This window comes from Chiloscyllium punctatum, chromosome 32 (genome assembly GCF_047496795.1).
Source record: "Chiloscyllium punctatum isolate Juve2018m chromosome 32, sChiPun1.3, whole genome shotgun sequence".
Classification (NCBI taxonomy): domain Eukaryota; kingdom Metazoa; phylum Chordata; class Chondrichthyes; order Orectolobiformes; family Hemiscylliidae; genus Chiloscyllium; species Chiloscyllium punctatum.
This window is the reverse complement of record NC_092770.1, coordinates 36141045-36161774: the sequence shown is the minus strand read 5'-3', so window position 1 is coordinate 36161774 and position 20730 is coordinate 36141045. Positions and strand designations below refer to the sequence as shown.

At 42.5% G+C, this 20730-nt stretch overlaps 1 protein-coding gene across 7 annotated transcripts in view; it reads right to left on the bottom strand.

Annotated features, from left to right (window-relative positions):
• The window catches only part of LOC140458056 (dedicator of cytokinesis protein 4-like), a 488962-nt gene that overhangs the window by 61068 nt on the left and 407164 nt on the right, over window positions 1-20730 (bottom strand). For all 7 annotated transcript variants that reach the window (XM_072552082.1, XM_072552088.1, XM_072552083.1 and 4 more), the window contains 3 exons: window positions 6773-6939; window positions 4866-4952; window positions 4474-4650 (listed from right to left, as the gene is read on the bottom strand). In XM_072552082.1, the coding sequence (XP_072408183.1) occupies window positions 4474-4650; window positions 4866-4952; window positions 6773-6939 (431 nt within the window). The remainder of the gene's footprint in view (window positions 1-4473; window positions 4651-4865; window positions 4953-6772; window positions 6940-20730) is intronic.

Sequence of the window (20730 nt, the reverse complement as noted above, 5' to 3'; positions counted from 1 at the left end):
AGGATGCTTGAAAAATATTAGCAACGAGAAAGAAGAGGCAAATTACAACTCCCCTCCTAACTCCCAAAGCCTGTCCAGCATCAATACAACACATGTCAACAATGTGAAGGAACATGCTCCACTGGCCTGGAAGAGTGCAGCAGCAAGAAGTTCATCACCAGGACAAATTAATCACTTTAATAGCAACCCACCATCATCTTCACTCTCTTCACCATGACAACACACTGTACAGTCTGCAAGACACACTGCTATAACTCATCAAATGTCCTTCATCAGCTCCTCCCAAGTCCTCAATCTCTATGACTAGAAGGACAACAGCAGCAGATTCATGGGAACATCATCACTTGCACACACAATCCGAACTTGAAAATGTAACGCCGTTCATTCACCATCCTTTTCCTGCAGCAATGTAGGTGTACCTACACCACATGAATTTCATCTTTGTTATTCAGTTACTATGGTGGTCAGTCATTGAACGTATTTGCACAAGGCTACTAATGTACTTTTAGCAAAAGAGCATAAGATTGTGATTGCAGCAGTTCAAGAAGACAGATCACCACTCATTTCTCGTGGCAAATTAAAATGAGGAATAAATGCTGGCCATCCAGCAATCCAGATCCCACGAATAATAACAAAAAAATCATAAGTCAAATCAAGCCATTGTGGTTCATTTCTGGAGGGCGAGAACTCTGAAGTGAGAACTTTATGTTAAACCTGTTTAAACCAGGGGCGGCACGGTGGCACAGTGGTTAGCACTGCTGCCTCACAGCGCCAGAGACCCGGGTTCAATTCCAGCCTCGGGCGACTGACTGTGTGGAGTTTGCACGTTCTCCCCGTGTCTGCGTGGGTTTCCTCCGAGTGCTCTGGTTTCTTCCCACAGTCCAAAGATATGCAGGTCAGGTGAATTGGCCATGCTAAATTGCCCGTAGTGTTAGGTAAGGGGTAAATGTCGGGGTATGGGTGGGTTGCGCTTCGGCGGGTCAGTGTGGACTTGTTGGGCCGAAGGGCCTATTTCCACACTGTAATCTAATCTAATCACCACACTAATCTAAACCTTGTATCGACTAGAGGTAATGATAAGGCTGCAAAACAAAGATGGTGTCCTAAACGTGTGGTTTTACCATTACGAAAGGAATGTAAAAGCTGGGGGTCTTTCTCTTAAATAAAAGTTTAAAAGATTACATCAAATAATTCACCAAAACTTTGAGAATTTTAATGGAATAGACAGAAGATAGCAAAGCTGGAATCCTTCAACACAAGATGGTCACAAGACATCAAAAAGAAAACTTGAAAAATACATTCTTACACAGATAGGAGTGAGAATGAGGAACATTCTAAGACAGGGAATGGTTGAGGCACATAATAATTATATATTCAAGGGGAAGCCAGATAAGCAAACGAGGGAAAAGTGAATGGCGGGTGCTGCGAAGAATCAGATGAAGAAGGATGACAGAAAGCTCAGTTGGACTTAGTGTGCATTATTGAGCTTTTTACATGTGCATTTTTTAAAGTTTGGCTCTCAAGACAGGCTAAGGAGATTATGGGGTTAGACTCATAGGACACAGCACTCTGGTACTGCCAGCATAATAGAAAGGAATGGTTTGGAAATACTTTCTCATGAAATTTGTTGTCAATCTCAGTGGTGATTACTTTTAATAGTCTGATCTCTCATCATGTCCAATATTTGTCTTGTCAAAGATTTTTGCTCAGCGTGATGAGAGTTTGCAATATATTATTACTGTTTTGCAAACTTGTATTCTAAACTGGAGGTAAATACGTTTTTAGTGTTAGCTCTATAAAGGTGATGTCCTTTCAAATATAAAGTGTCAGAAAGTAATCTTTAACAGCGAGTTCAAAACAATGTTTCAACAAAGCACAAAATGACTAGACAAGATGCCCGAGATGTGATAAGTGCCTGAAGTAGTCACAAAGCTCAGCTTTAGAAGACCTACAAAAAGAGATACTGGAGGTCACAAACAGGTTCAGTTCAGAAGAAGAAAAGATCAATATTAGCAGAAGGACAGTTTTTATGGCAGTCTGAAGGCAATCAGAGGTGGAAGGAGGGTTTAATCTGTTTTAGCAGACCACATAGACGGGGCTGGAAATAGCTTTGAACTTTCCTTAGAATTCATTGATAAATGATGAATGAGTTAGCCTGTCCATGTGTCTCTGGGAGAGATGTAAAGAAGTGCATCTGGTAAATATGCACCAACTCCCCAAAATGAAATACTTATGGCCTCATCAGTTGAGTAAGAAATTTTAAACCGAGTGATATTTTGCAGGAGTCAAGTGTTGTGAGGGATATTGGTGTAAATAAGATCTTACAAAGTTGTGTTGTGCAATATAGCTTTGTTTTCTTCTGTTCTGTGTAATAATCTTACGTTCTTTTTCCAAAAAAATACATTTGCAGCCTCATGTGACTATGTTCAGTGAATAACCACTGTGGTAAATAAATTTGCAAAAAAAAAACCTTATGGTCCATCAAGCCAGGCTTCACTCTGAAATCGGGCTTGTCCAGCATTACCATCAACTGAAATCTGAACTTTATAAATGAGTTCAGGGATACAAGTTCGTTCTGGCTATTTTTAATGTTTGAATTGATGGGATGACTGAAGCAAAAAAAAGTGAGTAACATGTTTATAAGCTAGCCAATGGAACATTTCTCAGTGACCCAAGGCAGCACATGAGTATTTTTAAATTGTGCTAAATATTTCCCTCAATCGTTTTGGTCTCTCACCCAAACCCCAGCCCCATCCTTACATTCCTCGTAGTTCAATCATTGGGACAGACTGTACTGGTGAGATCCCAAGAACTGACATGCATGTCAATGAAATACAATCACAGGCTTCTCACTGGTGGCGAAACCATTTTCTCATTTTGTATTCACAATTTAGCATAAAACCTATTCTCAGCAAAATGAATGCAATAATTAATGTCCTTAAGAATTTCCAATAATCATTAATAAAATACTAAAATGCATGTAAACACTTCTTGGAAAAAGCATATGTGTAACAGTCCATCTTCCTTAGTTACACCAGCACCATTCCCCACCATTTCCTCCATTACATTGATGACTGTATTTAGCACCACCTCATGCTCTCACGAGGAGATCGAACAGTTCATCGACTTCACCAACACCTTCCACCTGAACTTCAAGTGACCATTTCGGACACCTCCTTCCCCTTTCTGGACCTCTCCATCTCCACGTCCAGCAATCATCTATTTCAAACCCACAGACTCTCACAGCTACCTTGACTACACCTCCTCCTCTACCCCCTCCTGTAAAAACACAATCCCTTAGTCCCAATTTCTCCATCTCCACCGTATCTGCCCCTAGGACGAGCAAATCCACTTCAGGACATAACACATGTCCTCCAATTTCAAGGATCGCAGTTTCCCCTTCCACAATGTCCTCCAGCGCATCTCCTCTACTTCCCACACAGCTGCAGCAAAGATAGAAGTCCTTTGTTCTCACGTTTCACCCCATGAATTTCCAGATACAGCGCATTATCCTCTGTCATTTCCACCAACTATAGTTAGATCTGCCACCAATGAAATGTTTCCCTCCCCATCCCTATACGTGTTCTGCAGAGACCACTCCATCGCAACTCCCTTGTTAGGTTCATGCTCCATACCAACCCACCCTCCACCTTCCCTTGCTGCTGCAAGAGGTATAAAACATGTGCCCACAATTCCCCCTCACCTATGTCCGAGGCCCCAAAGGATCATCTCATATCCGGTGGAGATTTTCCTGCACATCCACCCACCTCATCGTTGCCTCATTGTGGTCTCCTCACTATCAGGGAGACGTGACGCCAACTCTGCAGAATGGTTCAGGGAACTTCTCCGGGGTATATGCACCAACCAACCCCACTGCCCTCTGGCTGACCACTTCAACTCCCACTCCCTCTCACTCCCCCCCAAGGATATGCAAGTCCTGGGCCTCCACCACTGCCAAATCTAAGCCACCCACCAACTGAAGGAAGAACGCCTCAGGACCCTACAACCACAGGGCATCAACATCGACTTCACTAGATTCCAAATCTCCCCTCTGCCCACCACATCCCAGATCTAACCCTCCCAATCAGCACTGCTCTCTTGAGCTGTCCCACCTGTCCATCTTCCTTCCCACCTATCTGCTCCACCCTCCCCACCAACCTATCACTAATTACCCCCACATGCATCCACCTATCGCCTTCCCACATACCTTTCCCCCCCCACCCCCAGCTCCATCCCTCTATTTATCTCAGCCCCCTGCCCCCTCCATATTCTTGATGAAGGGCTTATGCCCGAAACATCCACTCTCCTGCTCCTCTGAAGCTACTTGACTTGCTGTGCTTTTCCAGTGCCACACTGATCGACTTGGAAAAAGTGGTGTTATGTTTTTATCAAAGTGGGATCAGGGTTTTTTTTTGACAAAGTGTTTGGTGGCACCTAAGATGCAAATGATTGACAACTACTACTCTAGTTTACCTCTTGATATCTGGCAAGTCCTCCATTAACGGCTGCATCAATGACTCCATTGAGACACATGGTCAGGGGATTGATATTCTGCATCTGTCTTGATTGACACTGAGTGATTAGGGTTCGCAGTTGTTGGTTCTTGTTCTCCAGCACCTCAATTGCATTTTCAAGTGGACTCATTTCAACCTAGAAACAGATTTCTGATGAACTTCAGGCTTTTTTTATCAAAGATAAACAAAGTATCATATCTGGGGAACCCTCTAATAGCCTATGTTTCTCTTATTTTGTTGTTTTTAATTAAAAATGCTGTAGCCTAAACTTAGTAAAACAAAAGACACATCTGCCATTTTGCAGCACTTTTTACATTTTTGTGAAATTTACGACTGAATACTTGAACTCACCACTTCCCGTCTATCCACTTCAAACCAGCGGGAGATACCTGGTAAACTCTGAACCAATGTCAAAGTAGTTCGTTCAACCCACAGACTCTGACAAAAATAACGAGAGAGAGGGAAATAATTAAGTGTTCTGAAATCAATGTTAAAACCCACTCTGTATGCATTAATTAAGACTTCTTGATGTCAAGAACATTTTTTTTAACGTCTCAGTCTTAGCATTTTCACACCAAATTAACAGAAGACTATAATGAAGCAATTATGCCCCAAATTCAAACTCAAGGTCAAATTTTGGGAGCAGAAAGGAGGGCCAAACTGGCTTCCCAATACTGCACTGTATGGGGTCCAGTCATCCAGTAATGATTTTTTTCTGCATTGTCCAATTAAGGACAACAGGCAGGCTCACCATACAAATAATGACACCGAGGGGTCTCTGTAATTCAAGGATCAATGGAGAGAGCATACAGCTGAGGCTACAGCATTCAGCCATTTCAGGTAAGTGAGAGAGTTGTTATTTGTTCACAACTTGTGACCATCACTGGCTATGTTAGCATTTATTGCCCACACCAATTTTACAGAAAGCCAATTTTCTTGACATTGCTGTGGGTCTGGAATCATACATAGGCCAGACCAGGTAAGGAGGGCAGATTTCTATCCATTGAGGACATTAGGGTGCATTTCTCAGAAATATTTAAACCCTTAAAATTAAATAAAATGCCAGAATTGCTATCGTGGAAATGGGACCTCTGCACAGGGGCATCTGTATGCTGGTGTTTGGAGAGGCGCTCGCAGTATGACTTGGTTGGCTTATGGCAATTGATCTTAACAGGTAATTTACTCCCTTTGATTGGCGTCCCATTACATATGGGGAGGTAGCTCTTCAGGCCTTGACCATGCCTTGAAATTGGCCAGGGAACAGGATGGTGCCAGCAAACGAGCATGAATGTTCACATCTGTGTACTTCCTTACTAATGCAACTAGGAGGATGAAAACTTGCCCCTTGAACTTGCAACATATCACCATTGGATGGTGATATGAATAGGAAGGGTTTGGAGGGATATGGGCCAGGTGCTGGCAGGTGGGACTAGATTGGGTTGGGATATCTGGTCGGCATGGATGAGTTGGACCGAAGGGTCTGTTTCCATGCTGTACATCTCCATGTCTATGACTCCATGACTAACTAAATGGTAGGAGGCCACTATTCAAAATCACCAATTCTTATCAGCATCAAAAACAAAGCTGATCATTGCGGGTGCTGGTGATCTGAAAGAAATGCACAAAGTCTGGAGAAATTCAAGTTTGACAGCATTTGGGAACAGAAAAAATAGAGTTAATGCTTCAAGTCCAATGGCTCCTCTTCTTCAGAATAGCAGTTCTCAACAATAGCTGACACAACCAGACCTGCTCAGTTTCTCTAGCACTGCATTTTACTTCTCATCAAGATCAAGTTCGACTCAAACATAAATTCAAAGTTTGTGAGAAGATTTGTAGCTCGGGTGCTCGTTGTTGTGGTTCTGTTCGCCGAGCTAGGAATTTGTGTTGCAGACGTTTTGTCCTCTGTCTAGGTGGCACTACTATTATAGGACAAGCCAAACAGAGAATAGCTAGGGAATTCCTAGAGGCATGGCACTCATCCACAGATTCTATCAATAAACACATCGACCTGGACCCAATATACCGGCCACTGCAGCGGATAGCTGGAACTGACAACTGGAAGCGGCAGATTCAAACCATTTCAAATGCCACAGAAAGATCACAGAAGCGCTTCACAGGAGGCTCCCAAGCACTGAGGATGTCACCTAGACAGGGGACGAAATGTCTGCAACACAAATTCCCAGCTCGGCAAACAGAACCACATCAAATATAAATGTCTAGATTGCCACTTGTGGTACTCACATGAGAAAAATGCATACCTTGAACTCGTTTTCTTTGTCCTTGATTCCTTTGTGAAATGGTCTATCATATCTGAACCTCCAGATATTGTTGACTCGATAAAAACTCTTAATATGGTCAGGTATAGCTTCTTTCTGCAGTATCTCATGATTATCAGGAATAGGAATTACTGCATAAATCTGCAGATCTGTTTAACAGTTAAGAAAAATGTCCAGATGCCTAATAGTTAATTAAAATGCAGGATATGAAATATTATTAAAAATGATTAAAAGCAAGATAGCTATCAAAATCTTGATAATTTAAATTCAGAAACCAAACATGCTAGTGAAAACTAGAACAGGAAATGCTGTACATATACAGCTTTTCAAAGACACAACAGGTAAGGGCTACATGTGTTTTCGTTTTTGCAGTTAAAATGATGATCCAATGGTTATTAAACATAAAATTTCACAGCAAGGCCTGAAAGAAGGGAGTTGATCAACTGTACTTTAAAAAGCTGTGATGAAGTACTTAATTACAAGATAAAGCTCAACAAGATATATGTTATATATTAATTGCCATAGAGACAAGGGGATATATAAATAGAAAGGGCGATTCTAACTCTACTCAAAATTGTCAAAAATATTAACAGTATTGTCATGCTCCAAAAAGATGAAACATCCTGTCAGAAGTGATTAAACATTGACAGGTAGAGCAGAACACCTGGCCAACTGAATGATGGCATTGGCACAAACTAAACAACACAGTGCCCCAAAGTGTGCATAGACTTTGGATTAAAAAAGCGAATGTATGATGTATAACCTTTTTAACATTGGAATCAAACTTCACATCCATTGTATAATACATACAATTTTAATTGACGTAGTAGACTTTTTAAGTTCGTAAGTAAACTGCTATCTTATGAACATTTATATGCTTGTTGTCAATTTGGTGTCTCAGAGCTGTCGTAATATTAGTTTCCACAAATGCCACATGTTTTGTTACAATGCTTTGAAATGTCTGTTCCGTGCTTGGAGCTCTTTGCTTCCTGCAGATTCTACAATTTGTTTACTATCCTTCAAGTCCACAGTCAGGACTAATTAATCCGGCACTTCGAGCAATCGTAAACAAATTTACAATCAAAAACACAAAAACTATGTTGTTCATGACTGTCATGCCAATAACTTTATCTTTGATTTTAAAATGCAAGATGATAATATGTTCAATCTAATTTCAATGACCAAAATGCCTTCACTTCCGAAAGGAGGTTCAGTCATTTACTTTATCACTATCTATTTCTGAAATTAATAAACCTGCCTGTTTCTTTCTGCATTTGACGGAGTTAGATTCAATTAAGTCAGCAGTTATTTGCAGATTTCTCAACTTCCATTTATCAGAGTAATACTTCTTGATTTATGTGTAAAAATGAAGCATAGTCTGATAAATAGGAGAAAGTGAGGACTGCAGATGCTAGAGATCAGTCGAGAATGTGGTGCTGGAAAAGCACAGCTGGTCAGGCAGCATCTGAGGAGAAGGAAAATTCCTGATGAAGGGCTTATGCCTGGAATGTTGATTCACCTACTCCTCAGATGCTGCCTGACCTGCTGTGCTTTTCCAACACCACAGTCTAGACATAGTCCGATATATGCCAATACAAAAAACAACTATAGCGTGCAATTATTATTATTTAAATGCATTTGAAGTTTGGCTCATTTTTAATTCTAACGATTTACTTAATCCTAATATTTTCCTCTTGGCTCAGTGGCAGTGCTGGCCTCCCAGTCAAAATTTCATAAATGCAATTCCCACTTTAGATACTTGATTGTATCATTTTGAGGCTGATACGTCAGTACAGTACGGAGGGAGTAATGCACTTCAGAAATGCTGCCTTTCAGACAATAAGTTAAGAAAGTCACCCTTCCCTGACCTCCTCTGGTAGGCATAGATGATCACCTGGTAGTGTTCTGAACAGCTAAGGATTTCTCTGGATGTCTTGACTAATATTTATCCCTCAATCATCAACTCTAAGGCAGATGATTTCGTCACACTGCTGTTTGGAAATGTTGTCTGCAGATTATCTCTGGTTCCAAATACTACATTTCAAAACTGCTTTTCATTGGCTGTATCACTGGGACATCTATAAGTCATAAAAGATGTTATATAACTGCAAGTTGCTCTTTGTTTTCTCTATTTTGTGCTATAAGTTTATTGAAGTAATATGTAATATAAAACTTCAAAACCTCCAAAACAGTTTAGCATCAAAACAGTAAGCAATTGTGAAGCTATTAAATTCCCACCACATACCATGATTGTCCAATTATATAAGCTGTAAAGTAGTCAGAATGAGTTCAGAATGTGACAAAATAGTTCCCAAAGCTCACATGACCACTCCTTCGACTTTCAGCTTGTATTGGGACTAAGTATTTATTCCATTTAAAAAATCTCAAGAGACTTATGAAATTCCATGAACATTTCCAAAGTCAAACAGAACTCTAAAAACAACAAATGCTGGAGATCACAGTGGGTCAGACAGCATCCACAGAGAGAGCGAGCAAGCTAATGTTTCCAGTCTAGATGACTCTTCATCAGAGCTGAAGTGAAATGTGGAGGGGGCAGCATTTCGGCTATAGATTGGGAGGATTGGAGGTGAAGGCAGCGTGTGTAGGGTCTTGATGGAGAAAAGATTAAGCTCAGATTAAGTGATTGGAATGTGAGAATGGCAGAACGGTGTGTCTCCTGCCAGACTTGAAAGGATAGTTGAGTGGAATGTGGGAAGGGGAAGACATGATAACAAGCTAAAAGAAAGGAAACAAGTGGGAGTTGGTTCACAATTTGAAGCTGTTGAACTCGACATCAAGTCCAGAAGGCTGTAAAGTGCCTTCATTTTGTGCTGTGATTCATAGCACATAGAACACAGAACATTACAGCGCATTACAGGCCCTTCAGCCATCGATGTTGCGCCGACTTATGAAAATTAACTGATGCCCATCCAACCTACACTGTTCCATTATGATCCATATGTATGTCCAATGCCCATTTAAATGCCCTTAATGTTGGCAATTCTACAACTGTTGCAGGCAGACTGTTCCACACTCCTACCACTGTCTGAGTGAAGAAACTACCCCAATACCTAAATCCATCACCCCTCAATTTGAAGCTATGTCCCCTTACGACAGCCTTCGCCATCCGAGAAAAAAGGCTCTCACTGTCCACCTGATCTAACCCTCTGATTATCTTACATGCTTCGATTAAGTTACCTCTCAACCTTCTTCACTCCAATGAAAACAGCCTCAGTTCCCTCAGCCTATCCTTGTAACACCTCTCTTCCATACCAGGCAACATCCTAGTAAATCTATCCTGAACCCTGTCCAAAGCTTCCACATCCTTCCTATAATGTGGTGACCAGAACTGCAAACAATACTCCAGGTGTGGCCTTACCTAGGTCTTGTACAGCTGAAGCATGACATCATGGCTCCAAAACTCAATCCTCCTACCAATAAATGCAACACACCAGATGCCGTCTTAACCTGGGTGACAACTTTCAGGGATTTATGCACCTGGACACGAAGATCTCTATGTTCATCTACACTGCCAAGAATTTTACCATCAGTCCAGGACTCTGCATTCCTGTTATTTCTTCCGAAGTGAACTACCATACACTTTTCCACAATAAGCTCTATTTGCCACTTCTCAGCCCAGCTCTGCATCTTATCTATGTTCCTCTGTAACCTACAACATCCTTCAGCCCTATCCACAATTCTGCCTACCTTAATGTCATCTGCAAATTTACTAACCCATCTTTCTACGCCCTCATCTAGGTCATTTATATAAATGACAAATAGTAGTGGTCCTAAAACAGATCCATGCGGCACACCACTGCTAACTGAGCTCCAGGATGAACATTTCCCATCAACCACCATTCTGTCTTCTTTCAGCTAGCCAATTTCTGATCCAAACCACTAAATCACCTTCAATCCCACAACACTGTATTTTGTGCAATAGCCTACCGTGTGGAACCTTACCAAACGCCTTACTGAAGTCCAGATACATCACATCAACCTCTTTATCTTCATTTACTTGTTTTGTCACCTTCTCGAAGAATTCAATAAGGTCAGTGAGGCACGACCTACCCTTCACAAATCGTGTTGACTATCCCGAATCAAAGTATTCCTTTCCAGATGATTATAAATCCTATTCCTTATAACCTTTTTCAACACCTTACCCACAACCGAAGTAAGGCTCACTGGCCTATAATTACCATGGTTGTCTCGACTCCCCTTCTTAAAGAAGGGAACAACATTCGGGCACTACTCCTGTCGACAATGGTGACATAAAGATCAAAGCCAAAGGCTCTGCAATCTCCCAGAGAATCTGAGGATAAATCCCATTTGGCCCCAGGGTCTTATCTATTTTCAGATGTTCCAAAGTTGCTAAAACCTCCTCCTTGTCAACTGCGATCATCTATTCTTGTAGCCGTATTCTCACTAACATTGCCCTTTTCCAATGTGAATACTGACGAGAGGTATTCATTAAGCGCTTCCTCTATGTCCTTCGATTCCACACACAACTTTCCACTATCATCTTTGATTGGCCCTAATGTCTGTCTTGAAGAAGTTTTCCTCCCCTTTCTACAAGAATCTCAGGGAGTCCCTCTCCCACTGCAACTCCCAGGTCATTTCCTCTGCCCCATGACTTATCCTACCTGCTTATCTTCTTTTCCACCTGTCCACTCCACCCTCCCCCCCCGCCCTATCACCTTCATCCCCTCCCCCACTCACCTATTGTACTCTATGCTACTTTCTCCCCACCCCCACTCTCCTCTAGCTTATCTCCCCATGCTTCAGGCTCTCTGCCTTTATTCATGATGAAGTGCTTTTGCCCGAAATGTCAATTTTACTGCTCTTCGGATGCTGCCTGAACTGCCATGCTCTTCCAGCACCACTAATCCAGAATCTGGTTTCCAGCATCTGCAGTCATTGTTTTTACCGAAGCTTAGTCGAGTCATTCTTTTATTCCTGATAGAAGGCCTTATGGTTTTCCCTGATTCGATCCACCAAATTCTCATGTCCCCTCCTTGCTCTTCTTAGCCCTCTCTTTTGATCTTTTCTGTCTAACATATAACACTCAAGCCCCTACCTGAACCTTCACGCATCATCTTCACATAAGCCTTCTTCTTCCTCTTGACAAGAGTTTCAACTTCTTTAGTAAACCTTGGCTCCTTCTCTCGACAACTACTTCCCTGCCTGATAGATATAGATTTATCAAGGACCAGCAGTATCTGTCCCTTGAATGAGCTCTCATTTCAACTGCATTCAACCACTCAACTGTGTCCATTCATTGGAACACTGTAGCATGCAGAGGACAGACAAGTAGGCACGTGAGCAGGATGCTGTGTTAAAATGACCCGCAGGAGGCTGGAAGAACACAGCAAGCCAGGCAGCACCAGGAAGGGAGAGAAGTCAACATTTCAGGTGTAACTCTTTTGTCTCTGTGTTAAAATTGCCAGCTATGGGAAGGTCAGGATCCTGTTTACACATAGATTAGAGGTGTTCCGCAAAGCAGTCACCCAGTCTGCATTTAGTTTTCCAATATAGAGTAGGTCACATTGGGTGCAGTGAATACAAAACACAAGATCGGAGGAGGTACAGGTGAAGTGCTGTTTCACCTGGAAAGACCAGTTTAGGCCCTTGGATAGTGAGCATGGAGGAAGAGAAGGGGCAAGTATTGCAACTTCTGTGGTTATAAGGGAAGGTGCCATAGAGAGGGGGTGTGGTGTCGGTAATTGTAGGATGTCCGGGAGGAAACAATCCCTGCAAAATGCAGGCAGGAGAGTGAGGGGAGGATGTGTTTGGTGGTGGTGTCCTGTTGTAGTTGTCTAAAATGGCTGAGAATTATTCTTTGACTGTGGAGGCTGGTGGGATGAAAATTGAGGACAGGGGGACCCGATTACACTGTTGAGAGTGATGGGAAGGGGCAAGGGCATAAGCACAGGTGATAGGTCAGATGCAGTTGAGGGCCCTGTCAATCAGAGTGTTATGGAAGTAGTAAGCCATGCTGTTTTGGAAGGTGGCATCATCCGAACAGATGCAACGTAGGTGAAGGAACTGGGAGAATGGGATGGAGTCCTAGGAGGATGTGGTGAATGAAGAGCTGTAATGAAGGTAGCTATGGGAGTCAGTGGCTTTGTAGTGGATGACAGTGGACAGCTTATTCCCCAAAATGGAGACAGAGGTGTCAAGGAAAGGAAGAGAAGTGTTGAAAATGGACAATGTGAAATTTATAGAGGGATGGAAATTGGAGGCAACATGAACTAAGTCTTCAAGGTCCTGTTGGGAGCAGGAAGCGGCACCAAACCAGTTGTTGGTGAATCTATAAAAGGATGCTGTGGGAGGGACCTGTGTAGGACTGGAACAAGGATTATTCCACATATCCCGTAAACAGGCAGGCCATAACAAGGACCCATGCGGGTGCCCATAGCCACTCCTTTGACTTTGCAGAAGTGAGATGGATTAATGGAGAAATTGTTCAGTGCGAGAACAAGTTTAGCCAAGTAGCGGAGAGTGGTGGTGGTGGGAGCATTGTTTAGGCCTCTGGTCGATCAAGAAGTCGAGAGCTCTCAGACTGTCCTGCTGGGAATGGAGGTAAAGAGGGATTAGACATCCATGGTGAACAGGAGGCAGTTAGGGTCAGGGAACTGGAAATTGTCAATATGGTGGAAGGCATCAGAGTAATCATAGATGTAGGTGGGCGGGGTCTGGATAAGAGGAGAGAGGATGGAGTCAAGGTAGGAGGAAATCAACTCCCTGACATTTGTTTCCTGAAATAGCACTTGCTTGCTCATTACAACCTGACAATGAAAATTGGCTGAGACAATTAAAAGTTAATTACATCAACTAAAAGTTATTGGATGGGTCTCTTTACCTAAAAAAAGGATGATGCAACAGTTTTGGACAACACCTTACATTTTGATGCTTGCAAGTCAGATTCCAAGATAACATTTTGGCAGAACTCTAAGAATAATATTGAAGGTTTTCTGAAATTCTCTTGTTTCAGAGAAAATTCTATTAGATAGGAAAATGATGTAACTTTTTTATTCAAAAGGTGGGGAGATGGAGGCAAAAAGTAGCAAACTATAAGTCAGTAAATTTAACATTTGTCGTACAAAAAATATTAGGACCTATGATCAAAGATCTATGGCATGCCAGCTAGTGGATTCAAGGCACTCAGTCAGAATCAACATGGTTTCGTGAAAGGGAAATCATGTTTAACCAATTTATTAGAGTTATTTGAGAAAGTGCTGTGGATAAAGGGGAGCCAATGGATGTAATCTACTTAGGTCTCCAGAAGGTGATAAGGTGCTGCTTCGAGGGTTCTTGTGGACGATAAAGTTTATGATGGTTGCACACTGGAATAGATAAAAGATTGACTGGCCAGCAGGAAACATTCGGCAAAAATAGATCATTCAATGCAATCAATCAGTGATGTGCAATTGTGATCACTGCTGTGGCTTCAACTTATTACAATTTATATAACTGACTTGGATGAAAAAACTGCAGGAATTATTGCTATACTTACTGATGATGCAGAGAGATGTCCAAGAGTAATTTTGAAGAGTTTGTAAGGGTGTCAGAGGAACATAGGCAAGTTATGTGCATGGGGAAATATCTAACAAATGAAATGCAATTTTGGAAGGAAGAAATAAATGAAAGAATAAAACCTGAGGCAAAGGCATCTTCAAGCAAGCCAGGTTTGCAACAACACTTGATATTTTGTTAATACCTACTTTAAATCTTCATATCCATGTTTAGCTAAGAACTGCATGATATTTTAAATGTAATTTTCAGCAGTAATTATGGAACAAAATAATTTTTATAACAAAAACAGAAATTGTTGAAGAAACTTAAACATGGATGAAATTTGACTGGACTTGAAACGTTAACTCTGCTTTCTCTCCACAGATGCTGACTTTCACCAGCAATTTCTATCTCGTTTCACATCTTCAGCATCTGGAATTCTTGGTTTTATATTAAACTACTTCTAATCTTGATTAATACAAAAGTTTTTTTGTTTGAAATTGGAACAAAGAACTCAAAAAAAAGGGCCAAAAAAGATATACAAATTCACAGTTCATGGAACATTCTGAGGATATGCCTGAGGTGTTGTGAAATATGACTATGAATTTTTCATAGAACGTAAACCAATCTAAGGCAACATTTGGAAGGACAAGGAAAATTGATGCGAGGCAAAAGAAAGATTGGTTTCAAGCAAACTACTGCAGATGCTGGAATCTGTATTCCAGTTCTGATGAAGAGTCATCTGGATGTGAAATATTAGCTTTCCTTCACGGATGCTGCCTGACCTGCTATGATTTCCAGCACTTTTTGTCTTCAGGAAGATTAGGTTCAGTAATTAAATGCCTCATTGAAGGAGAGTTTGCAGGTGTTTAATTGGTGAAAACATGTTATCTAAATGGCGAGAAATTCGAGATGCAGAGATATCTGGGTGTAATGTGCATGAATTGCAAACAGTTAACTTGCAGGCATTTAAAGTAATAATGAAAACTAATAGAATGTTACAATTTATTATGCGGGGAATTGCAAAACTAGTACTGTGAACGGGCAAGATGCACAAAGGTTGGACAAAAACTTGTACATTTTGAGAAAAAAAAACTATGAAATAAAAGAACAATCTTACATTTGCTTTTTTGGGGACCAGGAGCCAGGGCCAGGCTGGACAAGATTTACTGTTCATCCTTAACTGCCCAGAGAGCAGTGAAGAGTCAATCACATCAGTGTGATTCTGGAGTTCATGTCGGCCAGATCAGCTAAGTACTTTGGTCAGATCACATTTGGAACATTGTGCACAGTTTTGGGCCCCATATCTCAGGTCGGATGTACTGGCCCTGGAGCATGTTCAGAGGAGGTTCACTAGAAAGGTTCCAGGAATGAAAAGCTTAACATTATCAGGAACATTTGAGGACTCTGCATCAAAACTTGATGGAGTTTAGAAGGATGGGGGAGGATCCAACTTAAACATACAAAACAGTGAATGGCCTGGCCAGAGTAGATGTTAGGAAGATGTTTCCAGTGGTGAGAGAGACTAGAACCCAATGGCAGAGCCTTGGAGTAAAGGGATGCCCTTTTAGAATAGAGATAAGGAGAAACTTCCTCAGCAGAGAGTGGTGAATCTATGGAATTCATTGCCACAGAAGGCTGTAGAGGCCAGGTCATTGAGTGTATTTAAGATTAAGATAGATAGGTTCTTGACTATCAAGGGGATCAAGGGTTATGGGGACAAAGCGGGCGATAGGGTTGAGAAACGTATCAACCATGATTGAATGGCAGAGCAGACCCGACGGGCTGAATGGCCTAATTTCTGCTCCTGTGTCTTTTGGTCTAACAGATCTCCTTCCAAAAACAACATCAGCAAACCAGAAATTACTGGAAAGGCTCAGCAGGTCTGGCAGCACCTGATGAGAGAAATCAGAGTGAATGTTTTGGGTTCAATGACCCTTCCTCAGAATAGATAGTAGCTAGGAAAAGGTGGTACATATATGCTGAAGACGACGGGGGGGGGGGGGGGGGGGGGGGAGGAAAGAGTAATCAGATAGGTGGAAATGGAGCCCAGAGAGAAAGAAAGGCAGATAAAGGGATGGTTGATAGTAAGTCAAGAGGAAGAAAAGCTAGTTATGTACTGGATGGATACATGGATAGGAAAGGTCCACAGGTGTATGAGCCAAATGCTGGCAAATGGGACTAGATTAATTTCGGAAATCTGGTCAGCATAGAAGAGTTGGACAGAGGGTCTGTTTCCTTACTGTACAGTAATATGTCTCCTTGTAGGCTAGACCAGGTAAGTATGACAGACTTCCTTCGCAAAAAGACATTAGTAAACCAGTTTTTTTTAAAATCAATTGACAATGGCCACATGGTTGTTATTAGGCTAAATGTTTAATTCCAGATCATTTAAATTTCAACCTCGACCATGGTAGGATTCAAACCCATGCCCCAAGAGTATTGGCTTAGGGTTTTGGGTGACTAGTCCAATGATCTTGTCACTATGCCACCGTCTCACTTAAGATATTGAAGAGGATACACTATTTGGATAATTGAAGGTTATAAAAAATAGCTAAAATGAAAATCTTTTTTACTGCCCTGGAGTGAATTCTGTCAAAATTTCCTCCAATTTCATTTGGCACTTTGTGACTGAAGCAAGCTATAAATATTCTGATGGCTTGTTTATTAATTGTCATAATTCATGCATCCTTCGTCATCTTCAAGGTAAAATTGTGTTTGACCTTGTCTGAGGAACTCATGAAACTTTGGAAAACTTGACTGGACCCATCTAACCAAGTATCAGAGCTGTGTGGTTTCTTCAAAAAGGAGCTAACAAATGATACCACTTGGTGATCCTCCTCAAGGATTTGCATATAATGTCCAATTAAGCTGTGGTTCAGTTGATAATACTCTTTACCTTGAGTCACAAGGTCCTGCGTTCAAGTCCCACTATGGGGCTTTGGTGTATAAAAACCAAGGCTGACACCATTAGGGGAGCTGAGGTATCAACTTTCAGATGAGATATTAAACCACAGCCCTGTGCCTGGTCAGGTGAAGGTAAATCATTGCTGGCACCATTTCAAATAAGCGTTGGCGGGAGCGATCACCAGTGTCTAGCTAATTTCCATTCATCATAATAATCATTATTACATTACTGATCGTGTCAACAACACAGAAAAGTATCTGTTGGTGGAATATGGATCGTAGTCTGTGATGCTAACACAATCAAAGCAGAAGCTGAAATAGTAATCATAGATGGTTGAGCAAAAACAGGGACAAGAAAAAGGCAGATGGGTTACAGTCAGGGGATGGAAAGGGAACTGGCAGGGATCCCCTGTGGCTATTCCCCTCAACAATAAGTATACCGTTTTGGATACTGTTGGGGGTCGGTGGGGGGGGGCTTACCAGGGGCAAGCAGTGGGGCACAGGTCTCTGGCACAGAGTCTGTCACTGCTACTCAGAAGGAAAGGGAGAAAGAGGAGCAGAGCAGTAGTCATTGGGGACTCCATAGTTAGGAGGACAGATAGGAGGTTCTGTGGGGAGAAGAGAGACTCACGGTTGGTGTGTTGCCTCCCAGGTGCCAGGGTTCGTGATGTCTCTGATGATGTTGTTGGGATCCTTAAGGGGGGGGGGGGGGGGGGGGGGAGAGAAGGCCAGCAGCCCAAAGTCGTGGTCCACATAGGCACCAACGACATAGGTAGGAAGAGAGATGGGGATTAAAGGCAGAAATTCAGGGAGCTAAATTGGAAGCTTTGAGCTAGAACGAACAGAGTTGTTGTCGCTGGTTTGTTGCCAGTGCCATGTGCTAGTGAGGCGAGGAATAGGGAAAGAGAGGAGTTGAATACGTGGCTACAGGGATGGTGCAGGAGGGAGGGTTTTGGATTCTTGGATAATTGGGGTTCTTTCTGGGGTAGGTGGGACCTCTACAAGCAGGATGGGTTCTTCATCTGAACAAGAGGGGTACCAATATCCTGGGGGGGAAATTCGCTAAGACTATTGGGGTGGGTTTAAACTAATCCAGCAGGGGGATGGGAACCAAAATTGTAGTTCGAGTATAGAAAAGGTTGAGAGTAGGGAGGTCCGAAATCAAGTTTCAGGGACACAAGATGGTACAGGCAGGCAAGAAGTTGGTTTGAAGTGTGTCTACTTCAATGCCAGGAGCATCCAGAATAAGGTGGGTGAACTTGCAGCATGGGTTGGTACCTGGGACTTCGATGTTGTGGCCATTTCGCAGACGTGGATAGAGCAGGGACAGGAATGGTTGTTGCAGGTTCCAGGTTTAGATGCTTCAGTGAGAACAGAGAAGATGGTAAAAGAGGGGGAGGTGTGGCATTGTTGGTCAAGGACAGTATTACAGTTGCAGAAAGGATGTTTGGGGACTTGTCAACTGAGGTAGTATGGGCTGAGGTTAGAAACAGGAAAGGAGAGGTCACCCTGTTGGGAGCTTTCTATAAGCCTCTGAATAGTTCCAGAGATGTAGAGGAAAGGATAGTAAAGATGATTCTCAATAGGAGTGAGAGAGACAGGGTAGTTGTCATGGGAGACTTCAATTTTCCAAATATTGACTGGGAACACTATAGTATGAGTACTATAGATGGGTCAGTTTTTGTCCAGTGTGTGCAGGAGGGCTTCCTGACAGGCCGACAAGGGGTGAAGCCACATTAGATTTAGTGCTGGGTAACGAGCCCGGCCAGGTGTTAGACTTCGAAGTAGGTGAGCACTTTGGTGATAGCGATCACAATTGTGTTATGTTTACTTCAGTGATAGAAAGGGATAGATGTATACCACTGGGCAAGAGTTACAGCTGTGGGAAAGGCAATTACGATGCGATTAGGTGAGATTTAGGAAGCATAGGATGGGATAGGCACATTAGAAATGTGGAGCTTATTCAAGGAAAAGCTCCTGAGTGTCCTAGATAAGTATGTACCTGTCAGGCAGGGAGGAAGCTGTAGAGTGTGGGAGCCGTGGTTTACGAAGGAAGTGGAATCTCTGGTCAAGAGGAAGAAGAACGCTTATGTTAGGATGAGAATTGAAAGCTCAGTTAGGGCGCTTGAGGGTTACAAGATAGCCAGAAAATACCTAAAGAGAGAGCTCAGAAGAGCCAGGGGGAGACATGAGAAGTTGTTGGCGGGTAGGATCAGGGTAAACCCTAAGACTTTCTATAGGTATTTAAGGAATAAAAGAATGATGAGAGTAAGATTAGGGCCAATCAAGGATAGTAGTGGGAAGTTATGTGTGGAGTCAGAGGAGATGGGGGAAGCACTAAATGAATATTTTTCGACAGTATTCACTCCAGAAAACGACATGTTGTCGAGGAAAATACTGAGATGCAGGCGACTAGATTAGGTGGGATTGAGGTTCACACGGAAGAGGTATTAGAAATCCTGCAGAGTGCGAAAATAGATAAGTCCCCTGGGCCAGATGGGATTTATCCTAGGATCCTCTGGGAAGCCAGGGAGGAGAATGCCAAGCCTTTGGCATTGATCTTTAAATCGTCATTGTCTACAGGAATGGTGCCAGAAGACTGGAGGGTAGCATGGTGGGCAGCATGGTGGCACAGTGGTTAGCACTGCTGCCTCACAGCGCTGGAGACCCGGGTTCAATTCCCGCCTCAGGCAACTGACTGTGTGGAGTTTGCACGTTCTCCCCGTGTCTGCGTGGGTTTCCTCCGGGTGCTCCGGTTTCCTCCCACAGTCCAAAGATGTGCAGGTCAGGTGAATTGGCCATGCTAAATTGCCGATAGTGTTAGGTAAGGGGTAGATGTAGATGTAAGGGTATGGGTGGGTTACGCTTCGGCGGGGCGGTGTGGACTTGTTGGGCCAAAGGGCCTGTTTCCACACTGTAAGTAATCTAATCTAATCTAAAATGTGGTTCCCTGTTCAAGAAGGGGAATAGCGACAACACTAGTAATTATAGACCAGTGAGCTTTACTTCAGTTGTTGGTAAAGTGTTGGTAAAGGTTATAAGAGAGAGGATTTATAATCATCTGGAAAAGAATAATTTGATTAGGGATGGTCAGCACGGTTTTGTGAAGGGTAGGTCATGCCTCACAAACCTTATTGAGTTCTTTGAGGTGACCAAACAGGTAGATGAGAGTAAACCGGTTGATGTGGTGTATATGGATTTTAGCAAGGTGTTCGATAATGTTCCCCACAGTAGGCTATTGTACAAGATGCGGGGGAATGGGTTTGTGGGAGATATAGCAGTTTAGATCAGTAATTGGCTTGCTGAAAGACGACAGAGGGTGGTGGTTGATGGGAAATGTTCATCCTGGAGTCCAGTTACCAGTGGTGTACCGCAAGGGTCGGTACTGGGTCTACTGCTGTTTATTATTTTTATAAACAACTTGGATGAGGGCGTAGAAGGGTGCATTAGTAAATTTGCAGACGACACTAAGGTAGGTGGAGTTGTGGATAGTGACAAAGGATGTTGTAGGTTACAGA